The sequence below is a fragment of the Pseudophryne corroboree genome, chromosome 3 (assembly GCF_028390025.1).
Source record: "Pseudophryne corroboree isolate aPseCor3 chromosome 3, aPseCor3.hap2, whole genome shotgun sequence".
Lineage (NCBI taxonomy): Eukaryota > Metazoa > Chordata > Amphibia > Anura > Myobatrachidae > Pseudophryne > Pseudophryne corroboree.
In genome coordinates, this window is record NC_086446.1 from 797,562,123 (window position 1) to 797,579,555 (window position 17,433).

Below are 17,433 nucleotides of genomic sequence, written 5' to 3' on the forward strand. Positions count from 1 at the left end.
TATTCTCTGAACAAATGGGCATTAATATGTGTTATTGCTACTGTATCATATGTCTCTTATTGCATTATCCGGACTACAAGGCCAGTGCTTGTCATATCTTTATGCCAGTGTTTTAAAGCAGTATTGCTCTATGGGGGTCATTCCGATAGCACGGTAGCAGTTTTTTGCAGCTGTGCGATCAGATCATACTTGCCTACCCTCCCGGAATGGCCGGGAGGCTCTCGAAAAACGGGTGACCCTCCTAGCCACCCGGAAGAGCAGGCAAGTCTCCCGATTCTTGTTGAATTGCGTCATCGTAACCACGCCCCCTGCTGTATAATGCCGGTAATCGCGGCATTACATAGCGGGGGGTGGTGGGAGGGTTAAATGACGCGATCCAGAAGCCACGCCCCATTCCGCCTCTGCCCCCCCCCCCCATTCCGCCTCTGCCCCCCCCCCCCCCCCCCCCCTGTCACGTCACCTCACTGCCCGCCCCCCCTGCTGAGCCGACCGGCTGCTCTCTCCCGGAGAGAGCAGTCCAGTAGTCTGCAACTATGGATCAGATAGTCTTCACCTATGGGGGAGTGTATTTTAGCTGTGCAAGTGTGCGATTGCTCATGCAGGGGAGCTGTACAAAAAAGGGTTTTAATACCTACCGGTAAATCGTTTTCTCTTAGTCCGTAGAGGATGCTGTTGTCACTTCAAGAACCATGGGGTATAGATGGGATACGCAGGAGACATGGGCACTTTAAGACTTTCAAAGGGGTGTGAACTGGCTCCTCCCTCTATGCCCCTCCTCCAGACTCCAGTTATAAGAACTGTGCCCAGGAAGACGGACATTTCGAGGAAAGGATTTATTATTAAACTAAGGTGAGATACATACCAGCTCACACCTCAAGCACGCTGTACAACATGGCATTCAACACAATGCAAGTCAACGGCATGAACAATATCAGCAACAGGCTGACTATAAACGTAACACAACATGTGTATAACCATAACTAATAACTGCAGATACAGTACGCACTGGGATGGGTGCCCAGGAAAAGGATTTACCGGTAGGTATTAAAATCCTATTTTCTCATACGTCCTAGAGGATGCTGGGGTCACTTCAAGAACCATGGGGTTTATACCAAAGCTCTAGAACGGGCGGGAGAGTGCGGATGACTCTGCAACACCGATTGACCAAACATGAGGTCCTACTCAGCCAGGGTATCAAACTTGTAGAACTTCGCAAAGGTGTTTGAACCCGACCAAGTAGCCGCTCGGCAAAGTTGTAGTGCCGAGATCCCCCGGGCAGCCGCCCAGGACGAGCCCACCTTTCTGGTAGAATGGGCCTTCACCGATTTTGGTAATGGCAATCCAGCTGTAGAATGAGCCTGCTGAATCGTATGACAGATCCAGCGCGCAATAGTCTGCTTGGAAGCAGGAGCCCCAATTTTGTTGTGCGCATACAGGACAAACAGAGCCTCCGTTTTCCTAAACTGGCCACATAAATTTTCAAAGCTCTGACTACGTTGAGAAACTTCGATTCCAGCAAGGCACCACAATAGGTTGGTTCAAGTGGAACGACAAAATCACTTTCGGCAGAAACTGCTGACGATTCCGCAACTCTGCTCTATCTTCATGGAAGATCAAATAAGGGCTCTTGTGAGACAAGGCCGCCAATTCAGACACCCGCCTGGCGGATGCCAAAGCCAACAGCATTACCACTTTCCAAGTGAGAAATTTCAACTCTGCCTTTTGTAAAGGTTCAAATCAATGAGATTGAAGGAATTGCAACACCACGTTAAGATCCCACGGTACCACTGGGAGCACAAAGGAAGGTTGGTTGTGCAACACTCCTTTCACAAAATTCTGAACTTCTGGAAGGTAGGCCAATTGTTTTTGGAAGAAAACCGATAAGGCTGAAATTTGTACTTTAATGGAGCCCAACTTTAGGCCTGCATCCACACCGGCTTGTAGAAAGTGGAGAAAACGTCCTAACTGAAATTCTTCCGTAGGAGCCTTCTTGGATTCACACCAAGACATGTATTTTCTCCAAATACGGTGGTAATGGTTAGACGTTACTCCTTTCCTGGCCTGAATAAGAGTGGAGATGACTTTCTTGGGAATACCCTTTTGGGCTAGGATCCGGCGTTCAACCTCCAAGCCGTCAAACGAAGTCGCGGTAAGTCTTGGAACACTGGAATGCCAGATCTGTTTGTAACAAACTCATGACCTTTTCATTTTCAACTCCCTACACCTACTAGCCATTCCTGAAACTTGGATTACGCCCTCTGACACTACTTCTCCTGCTGTTCTCACATTCACACACACCCCCCGACCTGGGGGTCGCCATGGGGGTGGTGTTGGGGTCCTTTTACCTTCTAGTTACTCCTACCAACTCATACCACCAGAACCATCCCTTACATTCTCAACATTTGAGGTTCATGCCATATGCCTCTTCCAACCAGTCCATCTTAGAGTAGCTTTCATTCACCGCCCCCCTGGCACTGCTTCCAAATTCATCGACAACTTTGCTTCCTGGCTTCCTCACTTCCTCTCTTCTGACATCCCTCCATTATCCTAGGCGATTTCAACATTCCTATTGACATCCCCACACAATCCCCTGCCTCTAATCTCCTTAACCTCACCTCTTCACTTGGTCTCTCCCAGTGGACCTCCTCACCCTCCCATGTGAATGGGCGCTCACTGGATCTGGTCTCCACTCACCGCTGTGATATTTCTGATTTTTCCAACTCCCCATTTCCCCTCACTGACCACCACCTGCTCTCCTTTATCCAATATCTCTCTCGACTTCCCCATCTCTACCTTCTAAGGCTACCATCACTAAGCGTAACATTGAAGCTATTGACACTACATTCCTTTCCTCCCTGTTTGACTCGCTTCTCTCTCCTATTCTCTCTCTCTCATGCCCTGAACAAGCCACTTCCACATACAATGCATCCCTTACTTCTGCTCTTGACTCTGTTGCTCCACCAACCACTATTCACCCTCGCAAATTAACACCTCAACCCTGGCACACCAAATGCACCAGATATCTGCAAAAATGCTCACGTACTGCTAAGCGACACTGGAGGAAATCACGCTCTAAGGCAGACTTCCTCCATTTCAAACTTATGCTCTCAGTCCTTCAGTGCTGCCCTTTCTCTTGCTAAACAGTCATACTTCAAGAACCTCATCTCCTTCCAGTCTTCCAACCCCCGGCGCCTTTTTGCCACTCTCAACTCACTCCTCTGCCCACCTCCACCTCGTCTCCCTTCCTCACTCTCTGCTCTTGACTTTGCCAATTACTTCACATCCAAAATTGACTCCATAATTCAGGACATCACATCACACCAGTCCATCAATAACCAGCTTTCTCCTATCTCTTACCAACCCTCCCCATCCCTCGCACCTACTCTGACATCTTTCTCCCATGCATCTGGAGAGGAAGTCATGGCCCTCATTCAATCCTGTCCCCTCACCACCTCCCCACTTGACCTTATCCCCTCCCGCCTCCTCCGCTACCTCTCTCCTTCTGCTTGTTCCCATCTTTCCCACCTTCTCAATCTATCCCTCTCATCAGGCACTGTCCCCTCTGCCTTCAAGCATGCACTCATCTCTCCTATTCTTAAAAAACCTACACTTGATCCAAACACTCTTTCCAACTACCGACCCATCTCTCTCCACCCTTTTGCCTCCAAACTCCTTGAGCGTACTGTCTACAACCGTCTTACTTCCTTTCTTTCCTCACACTCACTGCTTGACCCGTTCCAGTCTGGCTTCCGTCCTCTCCACTCCACTGAAACTGCCCTTACAAAAGTATGCAATGACCTCCATGCTGCTAAATCTAAGGGACACTACTCTATACTTATTCTACTTGATCTCTCTGCTGCTTTTGACACTGTTGACCATCCTCTCCTACTGCAAATTTTTCACTCCATTGGTCTACGTGACACTGCCCTCTCTTGGCTGTCCTCCTACCTTTCTGACCGTTCTTTCTCTGTCTCCTCTCATGACTCCCCCTCCCCCTCACTTCCACTAACTGTAGGGGTACCCCAAGGTTCTGTCCTTGGTCCTCTTCTCTTCTCTCTCTATACATCCTCACTAGGTAAGCTCATTAGTTCTTTTGGTTTCCAATATCATCTCTACGCTGATGACACCCAAATCTATCTTTCCTCTCCAGACCTCTCCCCTGCTCTCCTCACTCGTATCTCCAACTGTCTCTCTGCTACATCTTCCTGGATGTCCCAGCGCTTTCTTAAACTTAACATGTCTAAGACCGAGCTGATCATCTTCCCTCCCTCCCGCATAACCTTACCTCCTACAATCTCATTATCTATTGATGGCACTACTTTCTCCTCTAGCCCCCAAGTGCGCTGTCTTGGAGTAATCCTTGACTCCTCCCTCTCCTTCAAACCACACATTCAGCACCTCTCACAAACCTGCCATTTTCATCTAAAAAATATTTCCAGGATCAGACCCTTTCAGACCCAGGATGCTACTAAGACTCTTATCCACTCACTGGTCATCTCCAGACCGGACTATTGTAATCTGCTCCTGACTGGCATTCCTGACAAATACCTCTCTCCACTCCAATCTATCCTCAATGCTGCTGCCCGGCTCATCTTCCTCACCAAACGCACTACGTCCACCTCTCCTCTCTTACTAGACCTTCACTGGCTCCCCTACCCTTTCAGAATCCATTTCATGCTTCTCACACTCGCTTACAAAGCCCTCACCCACTCCTCTCCCATCTACATCTCTGACCTTATCTCTCTTTACACTCCCACCCGTCCTCTTCGCTCTGCTAATGCACGCCGACTCTCCTGCCTACGGATTACTTCCTCCCACTCCTACCTCCAAGATTTTTCACGAGCTGCACCACTTCTTTGGAATTCCCTACCTCTCCCCCTCAGACTCTCCACCTCTCTACAAAACTTCAAACGCGCTCTCAAGACCCACTTCTTCACCAAACCCAGCCAAATCTCATCCTAACCCTCTATTCTACGCTCTCTATGTACCCCAACTGTGTCAGCCCTGTCTGTCTACCCCTCCCCTTTAGAATGTAAGCTCTCACGAGCAGGACCCTCTTCCCTCATGTGCTTATCCTTTCTTACTTTAATAATCTTCAACTGTACCACATCCAGCAGTCTTCTGCCACCTGATACTTATTCCAGTGTCATCTGCTGATGTAACTATGTTTATTTACCCTGTACTTGTCCTATACTGTCATCAACTGTAAGTTGCTGTTTTCCTGTTTGATTATTTGTTTATGTACTCTGTAATTGGGCGCTGCGGAACCCTTGTGGCGCCATATAATTAAAGGATAATAATAATAATAACACGCACGGCCCCTGCTGTAACAGATCCTCCCTCAGAGGAAGAGGCCAGGGATCTCTTATGAGTAATTCCTGAAGATCTGGATACCAAGCCCTCCTTGGCCAGTCTGGAACAATAAGGATCGCTTGAACCTTTGTTCTTCTTATGATCTTTAGCACTTTTGGAATGAGTGGAAATGGAGGAAACACGTACACCGATTGAAACACCCATGGTGTCACTAGGGCGTCCACTGCTATTGCTTGAGGGTATCACGACCTGGAACAATAGCTCTGAAGTTTCTTGTTGATGCGAGACGCCATCATGTCTATTTGAGGAATTCCCCAAAGACTTGTCACTTCTGCAAAGACCTCTTGATGAAGACCCCACTCTCCTGGATGGAGATCGTGTCTGCTGAGGAAGTCTGCTTCCCAGTTGTTCACTCCTGGAATGAAGATCGCTGACTGAGCGCTTGTATTCCTTTCCGCCCAACGGAGAACCTTTGTGGCCTCTGCCATAGCCGCTCTGCTCTTTGTTCCGCCCTGGTGGTTTATGTACGCTACTGCTGTTATGTTGTCCAACTGAATCAAGACGGACTGATTGCGAAGAAGATGTTCCGCTTGCAGAAGGCCGTTGTGAATGGCCCTTAACTCCAGAACGTTTATGTGTAGACACATTTTCTGGCTTGACCATCTTCCCTGGAAGTTTTCCCCGTGTGACTGCTCCCCAGCCTCTGAGACTCGCATCTGTGTTCACTAAGATCCAGTCCTGGATCCCGAACCTGCGTCCCTCTAGGAGGTGAGAGCTGTGCAGCCACCACAGGAGTGAGATTCTGGTCTTGGAAGACAGGGTTATTCTTCGATGTATGTGCAGATGGGACCCGGACCACTTGTCCAACAGGTCCCACTGAAACACTCTGGCATGGAATCTGCCAAACTGAATGGCCTCATAGGCCGCCACCATCTTCCCCAGCAACCAAGTGCATTGATGGATCGATACTCTTTGTGGTTTCAGGATTTGTTTGACCAGGTTCTGAATTTCTAGAGCCTTTCCCACTGGGAGAAAAACTCTCTGTAATTCTGTGTCCAGAATCATTCCCAAAAATGACAGCCGTCTCGTCGGAACCAACTGTGATTTTGGAAAGTTTAGGAGCCAACCATGTTGCTGCAGAATTGTCAGGGATAGCGTAATGTTCTGCAGTAATTGTTCCCTGGATCTTGCCTTTATCAGGAGATTGTCCAAGTACGGGATAATCATGACTCCTTGTTTGCATAGGAGAATCATCATTTCGGCCATTACTTTAGTGAAAACCCTCGGAGCCATGGACAGACCAAACGGCAACGTCTTAAATTGGTAATGACAATCCCGAACTGCAAACCTCAGGTAAGCCTGATGTGGGGGAGAAATGGGAACATGTAAGTAGGCATCCTTTATGTCTACCGACACCATAAAATCCCCCTCCTCCAGACTGGAGATCACTGCCCAGAGAGATTCCATCTTGAATTTGAATTTTTTTAGGTAGAAATTGACAGATTTGAGGTTCAGGATTGGTCTGACTGAGCCGTCTGGCTTTGGGACCACGAACAGGCTCGAATAAAAACATTCTCCCCATTGTGATGGGGGAACCCTGACAATGACTTGATTGTGACACAATTTTTGTATTGCGGCGCATACCACCTGCCTGTCTGGAAGGGAAGCTGGTAAGGCCGATTTGAAAAATCGGTGAGGGGGAACGTCTTGAAACTCCAGTTTGTACCCCATGGACACTATTTCTAAGACCCATGGGTCCAGGGCCGAACGAGCCCAGAAGTGACTGAAGAGCCTGAGACGTGCCCCCACCGGTGCGGACTCCCGCAGAGGAGCCCCAGCGTCATGTGGTGGACTTGGCAGAAGCCGGGAAGGACTTCTGCTCCTGAGAACTAGCCACAGCCGGTGATCGTTTACCTTTTCCCTTTCCTCTAGTATCAAGGAAGGAAGACCCTCGGTCCTTTCTGTATTTATTGGGCCGAAAGGACTGCATCTGATAGTGGTGTGCTTTCTTTTGTGGTGCAGGTAAAAAATTATGACTTACCCGCGGTAGCCGTAGATACCAAATCAGCGAGGCTGTCACCAAACAATACACCACCTTTATACGGTAGAGACTCCATAGCTTTATTAGAGTCAGCATCAGCATTCCATTGATGAATCCACAATGCTCTCCTAGCTGAGACTGCCATGGCATTGGCCCGTGATCCCAAGAGGCCAATATCCCTCGCAGCTTCCTTTAGGTAGATTGCAGCGTCCCTGATATGACCCAGTGTCAAAAGAATGCTATCCCTATCCAGGGTATCCATTTCAGATGACAAGTTATCTGCCCATTTTTCGATTGCGCTACTCACCCACACAGATGCAATGGCTGGTCTGAATAGCGCACCCGTGGTGACATAAATGGATTTCTATGTATTTTCCTGCCTACAATCCGCAGGATCCTTTAGGGCCGCCGTGTCAGGGGAAGGAAGAGCCACCTTTTTGGACAGCCGTGACAGAGCTTTGTCCACAATGGGGGGTGACTCACATTTTTCACTATCCCCAGAGGGAAACGGATACGCCACTACAATCCTTTTGGGAATCTGAAACTTCTTGTCAGGATTTTCCCAAACCGTTTCACAAAGCGTGTTCAGTTCATGAGAGGGAGGAAATGTTACCACAGGATTCTTTCCTTTATACATATAGACCCTAGTATCAGGAACAGTATGGTCCTCAGTGATATGTAATACATCTTTTATAGCCACAATCATGTACTGAAGGCTCTTTGCCAGTTTTGGATCTAATCTGGCATCACTATAGTCGACACTGGAATCAGTGTCCGTGTCGGTATCCGTGTCTGCCAGCTGGGCAAATGAAAGTTTTTGTGACCCCGAGGGGGTCTGGACTTGAAAAAACACATCCTCTACAGATTTTTTCCAAGCCTGGTTCTGAGACTCAGATTTATCCAATCTCTTATGTATCAGAGCCACATTAGCATTCAAGGCACTCAAAACATTCACCCAATCCGGTGTCGGCAGTGCCGACAGGGTCACTCCCACAGCCGTTTGTGTCACAAACATAGTCTCCTTCTGGGAAGAGCACTCTGCCCATACTTGCCTACATTTTAATTCTCCTCTCTGGGAGAAGCCCGGAGAGGAGACGCAGCTGGTGCCTTCGGGGGGTGGGCCGGACGGTGACATCACTAAGCCCCGCCCCCGCATCGGAAAATGCTGCGATTCGCAAGGAGGAGGGGCTAAAATGATGCGATTTGCGTCATTTTAACCCTTCTCCACCCGCCGGACCCGCATCCTGCCCGCATCACTAGGGTGCAAGCAGGATGCGGGAGACCTGCCCACTCTTCCGGGGGTGCGGGGGGCTACCCCAAAAAACGGGAGCCTCCCGCAGCTTCCGGGAGAGTAGGTAAGTATGACTCTGCCTCAGACATGCCGACACACGTGCACCCACCACACGCAGATACACTGGGCCTATAGGGGACAGACCAACAGTAAAGCCTGTCAGAGAGACACAGAGGGAGATATTGCCAGCTCACACCCAGCGCCTAATCCCCGACTGAAAACACCACAGAAAATGTCCCAGACCTGCAGCACTTTTATAAGTTACACATAATGCACCAAAACAACTGTGCCCCCCCCCCCCCCCCGTTTTGCACCCTGTTACTTGTACAGCAGTGTGAGGAGGACCAGCGTCTCTGCAGCCTCGTGTAGAGAAAATGGCGCCGGGCTGTGTGCTGTGATGGCTAAGCCCCGCCCCTGTAATGGCGCGCTTCAGACCCGCTCTTTTTAAAAAAATAATAATAACGGCGGGGGTCCAGACAGTGCCCTGGCACTTAGTCCGCTCTTGCCAGGTAGTTATTGAGGCTCAAATGCTGCCCAGGGCGCCCCGCGCCCCCTTCCCCCCCCCCCCCCCCCCGTGCCCTGCACCCTGTAGTGCCGCTGTGTCTGGGAGCATGGCGTGCGATCGCTGTGCGGTACCTCAAATCCATCACTTGATCTTCTTCTACTCACCTGTCTTCTGACTTCTGGCTCTGCAAGGGGAGTGACGGCGGGCTCCGGGAGCGAGCATCTAGGCGTACCTAGCGATCAGACCCTCAGGAGCTAATGGTGTCCAGTAGCCAAAAAAGCAGAGCCTTTAAACTCACAGAAGTAGGTCTGCTTCTCTCCCCTCAGTCCCACGATGCAGGGAGCCTGTTGCCAGCAGTTCTCCCTGAACATAAAAAACCTAACATAAAGTATTTTCAGAGAAACTCAGGAGAGCTCCTCAGAGTGCATCCAGTCTGCCTGGGTACAGATTCTAAACTGGACTCTGGAGGAGGGGCATAGAGGGAGGAGCCAGTTCACACCCCTTTGAAAGTTTTAAAGTGCCCATATCTAATGCGGATCCTGTCTATACCCCATGGTTCTTGAAGTGACCCCAGCATCCTCTGGGACATATGAGAAAAACATTTTGTGCAGTTTCTGAGTACCTCTGGACTTACTCAGCCGCTGTGATCACTACAGCCTGTCGGGTCCCGGATTTGACGTCAGACACCCGCCCTGCAAACGCCTGGGCACGCCTGCGTTTTCCCTACCACTCCCAGAAAACGGTCAGTTGCCACCCAGGAACACCTTCCGCCTGTCAATCTCCTTACGATGGCTGCTGTAATCGCTTTCTTCTTAGGGACCCACGCTGCCTGGCGTCCCCCATCGCCGGGCAGCGACGCACTTGCGCATTGCGGACGCGGCACATGCGCAGTTCGGACCTGATCGCACCGCTGCAAACAACTGCAGCGTGCGATTGGGTCGGAATGACCCCCATAGTAAATGACTTTTGGGACCTGCCCCCTCTCCTCCTAGAGAGGCATTCCAAGTGGCAAGTGCATGGTGTCTCACAATTACATTTGTGTCATCATGGTCCCTCCTCTACAGTGTATGCAACAAGTAACTCAATTGCAACAAAAGTGGAAGGAGTGTGTTTTTGGGGTGTAGCCATGGTGACGTGATTCATACTAATTTCTGCTGCAAGGTACACTGGGCTCCACAAGGAATGGACAATGGGGTGTAGAGTAAGATCTTGATCCGAGGCACCAACAGGCTCAAAGCTTTGACTGTTCCCAGAATGCATAGCGCCGCCTCCTATATCACCCCGCCTCCCAGCACAGGAGCTCAGTTTTGTAGTTGGTGCTGCAGCAAGCAGGCACTTAACAGAGGGGCTGCTCCAGGCAGCCCTAAGAAGAGCTTTTATTCTGAGGAAAAAAGTGAAGACTTCAAGGGCAGCAGCAGTGTTACATGTCAGTGGACATTCACGGCTGCAGCTCCGGCTCTCCTCAGCGGCGCTGTACACTCCCGAGCCCTGGTTGCCGGGTAACTACAGCAGGAGGCTCCGGTTTACTTCTTGTCAGGCACACACGACGGGGGCTCTCCGGGATCGCGTGGCCGCGCTTTGGGAGGTGGTAAGTGGATACCCGGTCTTTATTGCGATCCGGCGCGGTCAGTGGGAGGCAGGCCGCGCGTGCTGGCGGTGGACACTGTGGCAGTACAGGCGATCCCACTAGATCACCAGGGCATGGGACAGGTCAGGTTTTCTCTATAAACCGTTTTATTAGAGCCCGCAGTACCCTGTGGTTTTGCCAGCAGGGGGATAGAGCTTGGACCTGAAGCTCCTCCCCCAGCCCCAGGGCGCCATTTTCTGCAAATGTTCCCGCCCTGGAGCTGCATATCTGTCTCTGCCTCACTCCCTGTCAGTGTCTACGGTGCCATTACTCCTCAGCTCACTGTTCCTGGGACTGCTTGGGCAAATCCTCCTATGTAAAGCCGCCTGGTTATCAGTGCTGTGACTTTACATGACACTTAAGTATTCTACCTGCCTTTTTTAGTCAGTGTTAGTAAGAAAGAGTGCACTTAGTCAGGGTTTTATAGTACAATTACCCTGTGATATACATCTAGTTCTTACTGTGTACTGTTATAGCTATTGTTATATAGCTGTGTAAGCTAGTCCAGTGCAGTATTATTGTTAGTAATAACCTCTGCATTGTATAGACTGTGACTATTTGTGTGTGCATTGATAGCTGAGTGGTGTCCATCTCGTGTCTTTCACTCAACTTGCTATCCCTATATTCTATAACCTGAGGGGGCTTGGTGCGTCAAGTGTTATCTAATATAGGATTTTCACAAAGATATACTGTATTACGTATTTTTCTCTGTTATAGGGGGCGGGATGTACTAATGTACATCGCCGCCCATCGCCACCCTGCGCCACAATGCTGATCGCATATGTACCGTCCTGAATTGGGAAGCGGACTTTCTCAGTCGTCAGGACGTGCATGCCGGCGAGTGGGGCCTCCATCCAGAAGTGTTTCAACTCCTAGTGGAAAGGTGGGGCCTTCCAGACGTAGATCTGATGGTGTCTCGACACAATCACAAGGTTCCGGTCTTCGGAGCAAGGACAAGGGATCCTCAAGCAGCATTCGTGGATGCGCTGGCGGTACCGTGGAGGTTTCGGCTACCGTACGTGTTCCCTACGGTGTCACTCCTGCCCAGGGTAATTCGGAAGTTCAAGCAAGAAAAAGGAATTCTGCTTCTCAGAGCTCCAGCGTGGCCCAGACGGCACTGGTTCTCAGACCTGCAAGGCCTATCATCAGAGCGTCCAATTCTACTTCCACGATGCCCAGACCTCCTCGTTCAGGGCCCCTGTGTCTACCAGGACCTAGCCCAGCTGTCTTGACGGCGTGGCTCTTGAAGCTTCCGTCTTAAGGGCTAAAGGGTTTTCTGAGGCGGTCATTCAAACTATGTTGCGGGCCCGGAAACCGGCTTCGGCTCAGATTTACTATAGGGTCTGGCATTCTTACTTTGGTGCGCATCTAACGATTATGACGCTTCCAAGTTTAGTATAGCCAAGTTATTGAGTTTTCTTAAGCAGGGCCTGGACTTAGGCCCTTCGTCTGGCCTCCCTCAAGGTTCAAATATCTGCCATGTCGGTGTGGTTTCAGAGGAAAATTGCGACCTTACCTGAAGTGCATACCTTTACTCAGGGCGTGTTGCGTATCCAACCTCTCTATGTCCCACCTGTGGCTCCTTGGGACTTGTCGGTGGTTTTGGAGGCGTTACAAGAGTCTCCGTTTGAACCTCTTGTTCAGCTGACCTTAAGTGGCTTTCCCTTAAGGTGGTGTTTCTGCTGGCTATTGCTTCTTCTAGAAGAATGTCAGATTTGGGTGCCTTGTCCTGTAGTTCCCAAGATCTGATATTTCACCGTGACTGGGTGGTTCTTAGGACTCGTCCCGGCTATCTACCTAAGGTGGTTTCTTCGTTCCACCTTTATCAGCAGATTGTAGTTCCGGCACTTGTTTCTCCTGATCTGTCTCCCAAAGAGCGGTCTTTGGATGTGGTACGGGCTCTCTGTATCTATGTGAAGAAAACTGCTCCTATTAGGAAATCTGATTCTCTTTTTGTTGTGTTTGGGTTTCACAAACGTGGCTGGCCTGCTCACAAGCAAACTCTGGCCAGATGGATTAGAATGGTGGTTGCACATGCTTATGTGAAGGCTGGTCTCACTGCTCCTGACCACATTAAGGCCCCTTCTACTCGGTCTGTTGGACCTTCTTGGGCCGCCCAACGTGGTGCGACCCTTGAACAATTGTGCAAGGCGGCTACGTGGTCCTCTGTGAACACGTTCATAAGGTTCTATGCCTTCAATACTGCCGCTTCCCAGGATGCTTCCTTTGGACGCCGAGTTCTTGTGCCCGCTACAGTGCATCCCCTCCCATAAGGAACTGCTTTAGGACATCCCCTATATTTATCCTTGTGGAGCCCAGTGTACCCCGCAGCAGAAAACGAGTTTTATGGTAAGAACTTACCCTTGTTAAAACTCTTTCTGCGAGGTACACTGGGCTCCACAAGGCGCCCACCCTGACGCACTTAGGTTCTTTGGGTTGGTATGGCATTAGCTGTTGACACTTCTCCTGTCGTGAGAATGCGGTGTTGTGGCAACTATCCGTTGTCGTCTCTTTTCCTGCTACTGCATTGGACTGGTTAACTAAAAACTGAGCTCCTGTGCTGGGAGGCGGGGTGATCTAGGAAGCGGCGCTGTGCATTCTGGGAACAATCAAAGCTTTGAGCCTGTTGGTGCCTCGGATCAAGATCCTACTCTACACCCCATTGTCCATTCCTTGTGGAGCCCAGTGTACCTCGCAGAAAGAGTTTTAACAAGGGTAAGTTCTTACCATAAAACTTGTTTTTATTGCCCTTACCCTTATTCCACTCTACTAGGGTGGAGCAGGGAGATCTGCTAGCTATCTCGGGAGTCCTGGTGAACTCCCCAGATCTCATGGGTGTCCCAGACTTTCCTGGGACAGTAGGCAAGTATTGGAATGTGACAGAAAGACACAACAACACACATCAGCGATGTCATCACCATAAGATACCTGGTGCATGTAACACATCCCTATGTAACAGGTGGAGGGAGAGGAATTATACAGAGACAAACATCAGAGAGGGGAATTGTGCTCTGCGGGTTTATCCAGCAGCTACTAGATAACTGGATCACTGGAAGATCCGCTTACATTGAATCACCAGCATACCGTACAATGAATGGCGAAATGACCTACTGACCTTATGTCGTGAGGCTGGCGGGTGGGACATGGCTTCTGCTGGTCTGGTGGGGTTGTCTGCAGCACACAGGTCTGTCTCCTCTGGCTTTCTGAGAGTGAGAAGAGACATTGGCGCTGAGTTGTTGGCAAAAAGTGAGCCAATTAAATAGTGCATGCAAGAAATAAGGTATATTACTACACAATGCGTGGGCAGCATCTGCTCCCAGACTGAGACAAGTCATCATCATCATCAGTGTGTATGTGTACTGTGCTGTAGCAGGTGCAAGATATACCGCTCCTGAGCCGCATTCACATTATTACGCCTCTACGGCGCTTGGCCAAGGCTGCAGGGGCCAGATATTGGCGCATTTGCGTCCATTCTCTATCTGGGCATGCGCAGTGCATTGTCTTGTTTCGCCTCATACAGCAAAGGGTGACCGCTATGCGCTGGCAATCTGACCTTTCAGACTCACTACACACATCTGCATAGGCCGGAGATGCAGTACATTAACCCTTGCCGCTGGGGGAGCCGACTGTCGCTCAGGTGCCCCAGGGATATTTCTTTGGTAATAATAAGGGATGTTTTTATCACCTGGTATCACTGGAGAATGTAACATTAGGCCCCTAAATGTGGAAATGACCAAGAGAAATGAAATTACAAGATATAACGAGATGATAGAGAAATGATGGAGAGAGCGAGAGAGAGAGAGAATAATAAAGAGAAAACGAGAGAGAGGAAGAGAAATGAAGAAAGAGAAACAGAATGACATGAAAATCAGTGACGTACGCTGAGGCAAATGGCTAGGGAGGCACTGGCTAGTATCGGAGACAGATTTACACCAATATATATGAACCCGAGGGTTATGTGGGCATTATACAAAGGTGAAGAAGTGGGCGGTGCGGTCACGTCATTGCGGCCCTAACCTCCTCTGTACAATGCCCAGATTACCGGTATTGTAAAGTGGTGGGACTATGAAGAAGCGAAACAGCGCAAATAGCGTCATCAGCCCCTCCCTGGACCGCCCACTTTCACGGGCAGCTGCAGTGGGGGGTGCAGGGAAATGTGGTGGAGGCCGTTCCAGGACTTTGCAACTTTTCCGGGTGGCCAGGAGTGCCACCTATTTTTTGGGAGTCTCCCGACCGTTCCGGGAGTGTATGCAAGTATGGAATATGCTGAAGATGACGGGGGAGTTTCTGCCTCCCCTGACCGCAAATCACTGGGGAAGAGTAACATTACTTATTGCCGTATGACATGGCGATACCGAATTTACTTTCAGGGCTCTGTATCATTAATGAGACTATGGAGCCGGCTCACGGGATCACTTTACTTCCATTCAGATCAGCTGAGCTACTGCGCGACCATCCGGTTCCTCTCTGAAACAAATTGTGAACATGTTGCCCGCAGGCTACACAGGGATAATGCTAACTAGTGATGACATTAGCTAACGGGGTCAGGAGCTGGGATTTTTTTCAGGACATTTTTTGCGGTCCCTATAATCAGCTTTGGGGCCTGCTTTTACAAGCATTAAAAGGGGACTACAGCAGATATCGGACCGTACCCTCATGATAAAGGGCTCTATACTGATCTAACCAATGGCACAACCCTCTGAAAGCAGACGTTTCTCTAGGAGGGGCCACTTCTGTTTAGTATGATAGACGAGAAATAGAGAGAGGGAAACGGAATGAAAGGATTTGATAAAATAGAGGACTTTAATCTGAGACACAGTAAGGGAGCTGCCGACAACGTACAGAGGAAGTCAAGATTAATAAAGTAGAGAAGGACCTGTTGGATTTCTGGTCCGGAGAAACTTTTTGGGGGAGATGAACACAAATGGCCACTTGGAGAGTGATAACGTGGAGAGAGACAAAGTATCAGCCAATCAGCTCCTGTCATTTTTCAAACACAGCCTGTAACATGGCAGCTAGGAGCTGATTGGCTGGTACTTTATCTGGTATCCTTTTGGATGGTCGACCACTATTGGTTGACATTGACATGGTCGACATGGACACACAGTCGACACATGAAAATGGTCGACGCATGAAAGGTCGGCACATGAAAAGGTCGACATGAGTTTAAAAAAAAAATTTTGTTGAACTTTTCCATACTTTACGATCCACGTGGACTACTATTGGGAACGGTAACCTGTGCCGAGTGCAGCGGTAGCAGAGCGAGGCACCTTGCCCGAAGCATGGCGAGCGAAGCGAGTCATACGAGGGGACACCGTGCACTAATTGGGGTTCCCCGTCACTTTACGCAGAAAACAACACCCAAAAAAGTAAAAGAACGCATGTCGACCTTTTCATGTGTTGACCTTTCATATGTCGATCAATTCCACGTGTCGACCATTTGTCCATGACGACCACGCCAATGTCGAGCAATAGTGGTCGACCTAATGACTGACGACCATAACATGGTTGACCATTCATATCGGAACCACTCTATCTCTATCCAATTTATCACTCTGCAGGGCTTAGTACATCTCACCCAAGCTCTGTACACCTGCCAGACACAGAGATGACACCACAGAGAAACACAGGCCCAGAAAGAGGGATATAAAACAGCAGGGAAAGAGTTTCTCCTGTCCCCCAATAGACTATTTGCAGAAAGGAAATAAGACATGGGGAGCGCTCTTCCAGTCACATAGAGGAAGAGACAGCTCACAAACGGGGGGGAGGGGCCTCTGCGAGTGATAAAGTGGCGAGAGATAAACTACCAGCCAATCAGCTCCTAGCTGCCATGTTACAGGCTGCGTATGAAAAATGACAGGAGCTGATTGGTTGGCACTTTATCTCTCTCCAAGGCTCAGTACACTCGCCCCATAGTGTGTAAAAGAGACAGCCGAGCCTACTCACCCTCCATACGCACCGAAGGTGAAGCTTCTTTTGCGAGAAAACATCCAGAATCCGTGTAGAACGAGACACTCTCAGCTGCCTTATCCGCCCAGAGCGTCTGCCTGCACCGGAGGAGAGGGAGAGACTGCCGGAGTCATCGGGAGACCACCTGCGTGGCAGGGGCTGCGAGACTCTCAGCCTGTCTAATGAATGTCAAAGTCAGCAGATGAAAGGGCCGGGGAAATGTCAGCGAGACAATCAGTCAGTGTCCCCCATTGAGAGTGCAGGGACCCCCAGCCAGAGACAGACAAGATCTTCTCTTCTGGGCCCTCTCTCCTGTGTGCTCCCGTCACTCTCTTTATCTCTCTCTCCTTCATTGTCACTCTCTGGCCTCTAAACTGTCACACGTTGGGGGACCCCCTGCCGGCACTTTCCCCTGCGGGGACGATGACATTAAGTGTTAGGAACAGCGGGGATCCCCCACAGTATATACATAGGAATTGATTTGCTTATTAAAAGATGTCAGTGGTGACGCACAGGTAGCGCACGTACAGGCTGAGCCTGGGAATGTTATATCCTCCGTGTCATCCGCGTCACATCCACCTGGCAGCATGTCTGTAATATAATAATAATAATAATAATAATAATATTTTACTGTCAGGGGAACACAGGGTGTAATTCTGATCTGATTGCTGGGCTGCTAATTTTGCTGTCACCGCCTCCAGAGGGAG

At 49.7% G+C, this 17,433-nt stretch overlaps 1 protein-coding gene across 2 annotated transcripts in view; it reads right to left on the reverse strand.

The window, feature by feature from the left end:
* The window catches only part of LOC135056909 (rap1 GTPase-activating protein 1-like), a 311,987-nt gene extending 294,977 nt beyond the window's left edge, over window positions 1–17,010 (reverse strand). Inside the window, exons 1-2 of one of the 2 annotated variants that reach the window (XM_063962680.1) lie at window positions 16,724–17,010; window positions 13,893–13,980 (exon numbers count right to left, since the gene is read on the reverse strand). In XM_063962680.1, the coding sequence (XP_063818750.1) occupies window positions 13,893–13,980; window positions 16,724–16,767 (132 nt within the window). In that variant the 5' untranslated portion in view covers window positions 16,768–17,010. The remainder of the gene's footprint in view (window positions 1–13,892; window positions 13,981–16,723) is intronic. The other variant, XM_063962681.1, reaches the window with a different exon arrangement.
* Between the last annotated feature and the right edge of the window lie 423 nt (window positions 17,011–17,433).